Source organism: Pelodiscus sinensis, chromosome 24, assembly GCF_049634645.1.
Source record: "Pelodiscus sinensis isolate JC-2024 chromosome 24, ASM4963464v1, whole genome shotgun sequence".
Classification (NCBI taxonomy): domain Eukaryota; kingdom Metazoa; phylum Chordata; order Testudines; family Trionychidae; genus Pelodiscus; species Pelodiscus sinensis.
This window is the reverse complement of record NC_134734.1, coordinates 5,168,241-5,177,568: the sequence shown is the minus strand read 5'-3', so window position 1 is coordinate 5,177,568 and position 9,328 is coordinate 5,168,241. Positions and strand designations below refer to the sequence as shown.

General features: G+C 65.3%; 1 protein-coding gene across 5 annotated transcripts in view; it reads left to right on the top strand.

Moving 5' to 3' along the window:
* Positions 1-586: 586 nt before the first annotated feature.
* Positions 587-9,328, top strand: part of ARHGAP33 (Rho GTPase activating protein 33) — a 41,794-nt gene continuing 33,052 nt past the window's right edge. For 2 of the 5 annotated variants that reach the window (XM_075906953.1, XM_075906957.1), the window contains exon 1: positions 587-2,351. In XM_075906953.1, coding sequence (XP_075763068.1) covers positions 2,217-2,351 — 135 coding nt within the window. In that variant the 5' untranslated portion in view covers positions 587-2,216. Of the gene's footprint in view, positions 2,352-5,338; positions 5,541-5,663; positions 5,767-7,990; positions 8,576-9,328 lie in introns of those variants that run through there. The other 3 variants (XM_075906955.1, XM_075906954.1, XM_075906956.1) reach the window with 3 other exon arrangements.

The window sequence follows — 9,328 nt, the reverse complement described above, 5'->3', positions numbered from 1 at the left end:
CAGGCTGGGCTCGCTGCTGCCAGTTCTGTGATATGATGCGGGGGCCTAGCGGGTGGGTTCTGGAGGGCAGGGAAAGGGGTCTGGGGCCTTTCCCCTTTAGGCATTTTGCCCCCTGAAGAGCTCGTGCTCCCTACTGTGAAAGCCCCATGCCTCACCCTGTCCTGCCCCCAGGTGAGGCAGCCTGGTGCCCTATCCAGACCCCGCAGCCTACCCCACTCTGGCTCTCCCTGGCCTGGAGCCAGCGCCCATGTCAGGCTGGTGAGTGCCAGCTCCTGGCTCCCTCAGCCCCTCATAATCAGCCCTTTGTGTGACCAGTGCTCAATGGACGTCTGTGTGCTGCCCACCCCACAGGACACTGCAGAGCCAGGGGCCCCACTTCCTGTCCCCTGCCCATGGCAACCGCATCCTGCCAGGGCCGTGCTGCTGGGGGAACTGGCTAGTGGGCAACACTGACCTCTGCTGGGGAGCAGCCTGTGTACCTGTGCACCCACCTCACTGTGTCCTGTACCCTGTCCCTCTGGCAGGAGAGGGGGATTCTCTGCTGCCCCAGTCCAGCAGAGTGAGCCCTGCCCCCAACACTCTGGGCTGGGCCTGGCTCAGCCCTTGATCAGGAAGTGAGTGAGCGTGAGCTGGAGGCTAAATTAGGCTTCCAGTGCTTCACCCCAGTGGCCTGCAAACAGGAAATAGGAGCCAGCAACACTGGGGAGGAAGTGGGGGCAATTCCCAGCCCCACGGCTTCCAGCCTTCCTCCCCCTGCTCTGCCAGTGACCACAATCCCATCCCACAGCCCCCTGCCATCTGAGCCTCCTTCCCCCTGCTTGCCAGTGCCCCCAATCTTGTCCCACAGCCCCGTTATTCCACACTCCCTCCCCTACCAGTGCTCCCAATCTCATCCCATAGCCCTTTGTTATTCCAGCCTCCTTCCCCCTGCCTGCAAGTGCCCCCTATCTTGTCACAGCTCCCTGATGTCCTAGCCTCCCTCCCCCACTCCATGCAAGTGCCCCCAATCCTGTCCCACAGCCCCGTTATCCCAGACTGCCTCCCCCACCAGTGCCCCCATCTCATCCCACAGCCCCGTTATTCCACACTCCCTCCCCTACCAGTGCTCCCAATCTCATCCCATAGCCCTTTGTTATTCCAGCCTCCTTCCCCCTGCCTGCAAGTGCCCCCTATCTTGTCACAGCTCCCTGATGTCCTAGCCTCCCTCCCCCACTCCATGCAAGTGCCCCCAATCCTGTCCCACAGCCCCGTTATCCCAGACTGCCTCCCCCAGCAGTGCCCCCATCTCATCCCACAGCCCCGTTATTCCACACTCTCTCCCCCACCAGTGCCCCCATCTCATCCCATAGCCCCGTTATTCCACACTCCCTCCCCTACCAGTGCTCCCAATCTCATCCCATAGCCCTTTGTTATTCCAGCCTCCTTTCCCCCCACCCTACCAGTGCCCCCAATCTCATCCCACAGCCTCGTTATCCCAGACTCCCTCCCCTGCCAATTCCCCCAATCCCATCCCATAGCCCTCTGTTATCCCAGACACCTTCCCCTGCATGCTGCCAATGCTTCCATCCCAACCCGCAGTCTTCTGTTTTCCCAGCCTGCCTTCTCTGCCAGTGCCTCCCCAACTCATAGCCCCTTGCCACCCCAGACTCACCCCACCAGTCCTGCCAGTGCCCCCCAATCCTGACGTGCAGTCCCCATTGGTGTTCTAACTGGTGGGACTGGCCCCAGGGCGGCTCAGGGCCATTGTGCTGGCACTAGAGATGTAAGCAATTGGTCCACTACCCAATAAGTCTAGGCTTAGCAGGTAATTGAGTCACTACTCGACTGGTGGGTTCCCTCCCACTTGCTGTATCAGAGGCAGCAAGGGGGAGGAGCAGGAGCTGGCTTAAAAGCCCACAGCACCATCTCTGGGGGCAGAGGCGCAGCAGAGAAGGGGCGTGAGCAGGGTGCCAGACGCTGTGGCTCTGCTTTTGAAATGCAGTAAGAGCCTGGCGGTTCTTCCCTTTCTGAAGCAGAGCTGCAGTGAGCCCCTTATGGACGGATTGAGGAGTCCACAGCCATTCCATCACCTACTTGCTTCGCTTCCCAACCACTATTGAACATCCCCAGCTGGTGCTGCCATTGCCTGCAGCATGTAGGGTGTCTGGGGCGGCTCCCTGCAGGCAGCCCGGGAGGAACCCATCAGCAGCTCGACTTCCCCTTTTCGCAGCACGAAAATGTGGGCTAGCCTGTGGGTTCCAACTTCCTGCACAGGGCGGACTGAGGCAGCTCAGAGTCATAGCTCGCCAGAGCCCTCAGGCCCCATGCTGGAGCCCCCGGCACTCCTGGACACGGGCGCTGAGCCCCCACAGGTAGGGGGGCTGCACTGCTTGGGCCTGGGGGATCTCACTGGGGGCCTGGGTCCCATATGCTGGGCAGCGCCAACTGCAGAGTCCCCAGGGGGCGGAAACACCACCTGAGTCCAAGGGATCCTGACGCAATTGTTCAAAGGGGTCCCTCCCTCGCCGTCGCTTCCTGGCTGCTCCCCGCTTGTCTGGGCTGTCACCTGCACCCCTTTGCGCTGTCTGCCCCGGGGCTGTGCCTGCCTGGCCTCCTGCCCCTTCACCTCCCCTTTGGCCCCTTGCTCTGGGGCTCTGCCTGCCATCTGGCCAGCCTTCTGCCCCTCTCTACACAACCTTTTGCACCCCTCCAGCCAACCCTCCCCCACGTCCCTCCATTCATTCTGCCACCCACTCCTTCCCCATGTACCCCTCCGCCCACCTATCCATCCATCCTACCCCCTGCCCCACACACAGGTCCCCTCTCTGTAGAGCCCCTCCATCTCTGGGGGGGAGGGGATTGGCCCCAAGGTCTGCAAAGGGAATCGCTGCACTTATAGTGCCCAGGGACAACCCAGGAGCTCCTAGGTCTCCTCCTGAGACCCAGCACTCCCCTTGTTAGGCCCCAGCGGGGGGGAGATGAGATGTGACCTGCTGGGGCACATGGGTTTGTCCAGAACAAATCTGGACCCTGACCCGCTCCTCTGACAGGGCCCCAGCCTCGGGGGGTGGGGGTGGAAATCAGACAGGAGCGATCTCCCCTTCAGTGAGGCTGCTGGAGGGCTCCTGGGGCTGTGCAGCCTGAGGTGTGTGCTGGGGACTGGGCCCATGCCCAGGGGCAATGTGGGTGGCGGCAGTAAGTGGGAGGATCAGGCCTGGCTCTGGGTTCGGGGCCAAGGGCAGAGTGAGCAGGCGTGAGGCGTCTGGCCTGCACTAGCCGGGTGGGGCACCAGCGCTTTGGGGGGCAGGGTTTGGAACCCGAGTGGCCTGAGCAAACCCACAAAGCAGCCAGGGAGACACCAGCGGAAGTTCAGAGAGACCAAGTGCAAAGTGCCTGGTTAATGGCTGATGGCCACTTGCTGCTGCTGCGCCAACCAGCGTGCTTGCCATGACAGCGTAGGTACCCGCCTCCACTCCAGGGGCAGCGATGGGTGGCCAGGCGCTGTTTGCATCAGGTGGGTGCAGCTGCCCACTGATCTACCCTGCCCCTTACATGTCCCCCCATCTTCCCACTGCTCCACCCTGTCCTGTGAACCGATCTACCCTCCCCATTCCCCCCCCTCCATTCCTCTCCCCCATTTGTCCATGCCCCCAGCCAGGGGTCTGTCCAGCCCCCACCCCAGCTGCCTGCCTGGCAGCTCTGGGTCCTGCTGCAGTTTCTTGGTTCCCTAGACCACTGCTGTCACGGTGTGGGAGGGAGGGTGAACACTGCAAACCCCTCCCCCCCATCCATGCTGGGGAGGAGCAGGGTTCCCTGTAAGCTGAGCACTTGTGTGGCAACTCAGGAGAGATTCCAATACTGTGCAGCCCAGCAGAGTGCCCCCAGCTAGGTCTGTGTGGTGCACAGTCACACAATGCCTTGGTGCATATAACAACATTTGTTCCACAGATGAAAAAAATCTGCACGTGGATGGAAAAGACTAGAGGGAATATTGGAGGGAGCCCAGCTCTGTGTGCTGCTCCCTGCTGTGGGGACTGTGCCCCCGCCCCGTGGATCTGTCACTCGCTGGGCCCCAGCCCCTCCCCATGCAGGGATCCTTCCTCCCCCATCCTCCTGGGAAAGCCCCACCCCAGCTGGCAGCAGGCCCTGAGCAGGGGAAGTGTGTTTTGTGCTCTCCTTTCCCACCCTTCCCCCTCTGCCTCTCTTCCTTCTGCCCCCCCCCCCCCCCCCCAGTCTTTGCAACTGCTGCAGCCAAGGTCCATGGGCATGGGAACTGGGGGTGCTACAGCACCCCACATTTTACACAGGGCCTGCCCCCCTCATTCCTGTCTGGGTCCTTGTCAGAGACATGGTCTTGCTCCCCAGCCAATGGGTGTCAGGAATATGGGGGCACTGGGCTTTGTAGATCATGAGGGACAGGGTAGCTCCCTCCAGGGCAGACCCAGGCAGCCTCTATCCCAACCACTCAGGCCAGACACTGTAGCGGCCTGGGTAAGCTGAGGGGCTGCGGGACATGGGCCCAGCCAAGCCAAAGACCACACTGTAGGCGACAGAGCAGCCCTCAGCTGAGAATCTGGCAGCCAGCCGTGGGACTGGGGCCTTTCTTCAGGTGGCACTGGCCTTGATCCAGCTTGTGCCAGGAGGTGCTGCCCTCTGACCTATCTCCGAGCTTGGCCCAGAGGCTGCAGCACCCATGACCGTGGGATTGACCCATGGACGCACCTGGCAGAGCCCCACAGAGCTGCTGGCCTGGCCCTGATCAGCAAGTCTCCCGCCAGCCAGGGCTGGCCCTGTGCTGAGCTGACAGCTGGGAAGCCTCCAGCGCAGCCAGGGACTACAGGGAGCAGAGTGACAGATCGATGCAGGGGGGCGCTCCCCTTGCAGTCAGGCTGGCCCCACTGTGGTGCGGCTGGGCGGCTCTTCTCCAGCTGCTACACCCCAGAGGTGGCTGCATCTCTTCTCTGGGTGAGCCATCCCTGGTAGCATTACATCTGGCTGCCCTGCCTCAGGGGTGACTACGTCTCAGCGCTGGGTGAGCCAGTGGTGTAGCCAGCAGTGCTGGAATACCGATAAAGAGGACAGCTGTGCAGGGGCCCAGTGAAAAAGGCCTGGGGGTGGGGAGGTGCACAGTGGGGGAAGACTAGCCTCATGCGCAGGGCACAGGTGTGTGCCCAGGGCGGTAGGTGCACAGGATCCACGCCAGCATGCACGATATGGAGGCACTGGCATGGGGCTTGTGAGTGTGCACATGGGGATCTCCGCCATGAGCACAGGCTTGTCAGCCTCCCCCCTCCCCATCCTCCTCACTCTCAGCTCAGTGTTTGGCCCCCAGCCACTTCCTGCTGTGGTTTCCAAACAGGACAGCCAGCAGGAAGCAGAAGCAGCATCTGCAGGAGGAGCAACCAGATCTGATCCAGGCAGCTTGGACCTCTGGAGATGCTCACCCAACACTGACGTGCAGCCACCTCTGGGGGGGTGGGGCCTTCAGCTGGGAACAGCCACACATAACACTGCACAGACACAACCTGCCCGGTGCTGAGGGGCAGCCACCTCTGGGACAGGTCAGTCAGGAACAGCCACACATGAGGCCACAGGGGGGTGGTTCACTAGTATCCCCATGTGGCAGGAATTCTGGTCACATCTGGACCACACCACTAACCCCCTCTCTCCACTCCCTGGCTCAGGGTTTCCAGCCCCCCCATCATGGAGCCCCATGTGCTGCGCCGATTCTCCTCAATGGACAACAGCCATCCCAAGTGGATGCCCCGCCTGCGCTCCCTCTCCATGGTAGGGAGCAGAAAGGAAACTCAACACCTCCCAGGGTCAGGGAGGGCACAGCAAATGCTGGGGTGGGGGTGGGAACTGCCTGCTCCCTGATCTCCACCTACCTCCAACATACAGCCCCCCAAATTCTCTGCCTTCACCCAGATATGCAACCCCCCTCCCAAGGAGTCCTCCCAGACAGTCCCCCCCCAACACACACAAAGCAGGCCCATCCCCCAGCAGTGGTGGCAGGGACTCCCTCAGCTGGCTCACACAATCCCCCTTTACCCAGCACAGCTCCCCCAACCCCCCCATACCCTCCACCCATCACACACAGCCACAGACCCCAACCCACAGCCCTATGTGGAAAACCTGGGCCATGCCCATCCCTTGCTCCCCTCCCCCACCTTCACCCTAATCACCCCCCACTGTCCCTTATGCCCCAAACCCTCCCCCCATGAAGTCTCCTGCCTGCACTTCTGAAGTCCCCTCCCCACGCCGAATGCCCTGGACTGACACCCCCACACCCTCCTGTAATGACCCCTGTCCTGACCCACATGCCGGTGGGAGCCAGGGGTCAGTCTGGAGGGGAAGGGCCGGTTACTGCTGTGCCCTGAGCTGGGAAGACGCCTGCCCACACCGTGACATGGGGCACCCCACATCTCCAGGGAGACCCACCCTAACAGGGCTCTGGGACTCCCGGTGGCGGCGGGGGGGGGGGGGGGACGGAGCCGGGACGCCTGGGTTCCCTCGCGGAGGGGGGGAGGGGGAGCCGGGACGCCTGGGTTCTCGCGGGGGGGGACGGAGCCGGGACGCCTGGGTTCCCTCGCGGGGGGGGGGACGGAGCCGGGACGCCTGGGTTCCCTCGCGGGGGGGGGGGACGGAGCCGGGACGCCTGGGTTCTCGCGGGGGGGGGGGACGGAGCCGGGACGCCTGGGTTCTCGCGGGGGGGGACGAGCCGGGACGCCTGGGTTCCCTCGCGGGGGGGACGGAGCCGGGACGCCTGGGTTCCCTCGCGGGGGGGACGGAGCCGGGACGCCTGGGTTCCCTCGCGGGGGGGACGGAGCCGGGACGCCTGGGTTCTCGCGGGGGGGGGACGGAGCCGGGACACCTGGGTTCCCTCGCGGGGGGGACGGAGCCGGGACGCCTGGGTTCTCGCGGGGGGGGGGACGGAGCCGGGACGCCTGGGTTCCCTCGCGGGGGGGGACGGAGCCGGGACGCCTGGGTTCCCTCGCGGGGGGGACGGAGCCGGGACGCCTGGGTTCTCGCGGGGGGGGGACGGAGCCGGGACGCCTGGGTTCTCGCGGGGGGGGGGACGGAGCCGGGACGCCTGGGTTCCCTCGCGGGGGGAACGGAGCCGGGACGCCTGGGTTCTCGCGGGGGGGGGGACGAGCCGGGACGCCTGGGTTCTCGCGGGGGGGGGGACGGAGCCGGGACGCCTGGGTTCTCGCGGGGGGGGGGACGGAGCCGGGACGCCTGGGTTCCCTCGCGGGGGGGACGGAGCCGGGACGCCTGGGTTCCCTCGCGGGGGGGACGGAGCCGGGACGCCTGGGTTCTCGGGGGGGACGGGACGGAGCCGGGACGCCTGGGTTCCCTCGCGGGGGGGGGGGGGGGACGGAGCCGGGACGCCTGGGTTCCCTCGCGGGGGGGACGGAGCCGGGACGCCTGGGTTCTCGCGGGGGGGGGGACGGAGCCGGGACGCCTGGGTTCCCTCGCGGGGGGGACGGAGCCGGGACGCCTGGGTTCTCGCGGGGGGGGGGACGGAGCCGGGACGCCTGGGTTCTCGCGGGGGGGGGGACGGAGCCGGGACGCCTGGGTTCTCGCGGGGGGGGGGACGGAGCCGGGACGCCTGGGTTCCCTCGCGGGGGGAACGGAGCCGGGACGCCTGGGTTCTCGCGGGGGGGGGGACGAGCCGGGACGCCTGGGTTCTCGCGGGGGGGGGGACGGAGCCGGGACGCCTGGGTTCTCGCGGGGGGGGGGACGGAGCCGGGACGCCTGGGTTCCCTCGCGGGGGGGACGGAGCCGGGACGCCTGGGTTCCCTCGCGGGGGGGACGGAGCCGGGACGCCTGGGTTCTCGGGGGGGACGGGACGGAGCCGGGACGCCTGGGTTCCCTCGCGGGGGGGGGGGGGGACGGAGCCGGGACGCCTGGGTTCTCGGGGGGGGACGGGACGGAGCCGGGACGCCTGGGTTCCCTCGCGGGGGGGGGGGGGGGGGGGACGGAGCCGGGACGCCTGGGTTCTCGGGGGGGGGGGGCGCCGGCCGGGCTAACAGAAGCCCCTTTGTGCGGGTGCCCAGCTGCTGGCGCCCGGCCCATTGTGCCTCTGCCCGTTTGCATCTCAATGGGAACGTACCACCGGGCGCGGAGGCGGGGGGCGCCTTCTAGCCCCCCACCCGCGGGACGCCCCCTCGGACCTGTCCCCGGGGTGGGCCGGGGGGCACCCCAGTATCTCGCCCCCTCTGCCCCAGGGGCCTTTCCCGGTCAGTCCTTCCCCGGGGGGACGGGGGGCTGCCGGAGAGCGAGACCCCCCCGTCCGTCTGTCTGTCACCGCCCCCCCACGCCCCTCCCTCCGTCCGTCTGTCTGGCTCCTTCCGTCCCCACCCCCACGCCCCCTCCCTCCGCCCGGCTCCTTCCCCCGCTCCGCGGCTCCCAGCCCGGCTGCTCTCCGGTGTGTGCCATTGTGCCTCTCTCGCCTCTGGCCGTGGGGAGCTGGCCGCCCCTCCCGGGGGCTGCCGATGGGGTCCTGCCCCCCCTAGATGCCGCCCCCCTCCGCATGGCTCCGGCCCCCGCCTCCGCCCCCGGCTCCTCCTAGCGGACCGGAGACACAATGGTGGTAAGTGGGGAGTGTCTGGGCTGGCGGGGGGTCCCCCTTGGGTCGTGCCCCCACATTTGCTTCTCCCCACCCCAAAATGCAGCCCCCTTCCCGGCTGGCCCGGGCGCCAATGCACCCCCATGCACCTGTTCCTTAGCACCCCCCCCCCGTCTCTTTATATATTTAAGGTTCCCTCCCATGCACCTTAATCCCCCTTCAGGGCCTCCCCAAGTGGGGAGGGACTATGGATTTTTAGGGGTGTCTTCTCCCCAAACGTCTCCCTAACTATGAAGATTGTGGGGGATCCCCACCCCCACAGTGGGCACCCTGCCCCTTTCTGTACGGGGCGATTTTGCAGGGAACCCCAGTTCCAACATCCCCACACCTCAGAATCTGCTTTTGGGGGCAGGGGAATCATCCCCAGAAATGCTCAGAGTTGCAGTCCCACTCCCACACTGTAGGTATTTTGGGGTGCCTTTTTCCCTCCTCAGTTTTTATTTGGGGCGACTATAATTTTGCCAACTGTCATCAACTGTCATGTTTTGTATTTTGGGGTCTTGGCATCTTTCTGCCTGGAATTATTTGGCATAATAAGATGCATTTGGGGGATTCACCCCAGTCTTAGACCCCCATGAGGTGGAAGGGTTGTGCACCCCATTTTTGCAAAAGAAATGAAGGTCTCTGTGGGGGATATTGAGCTCCTTAGCCCCAAATGATGCAACTAGTTAGGAAAGTGGGGGAACACTAGAGCTATGGGGAGAAGTCCCAACTATT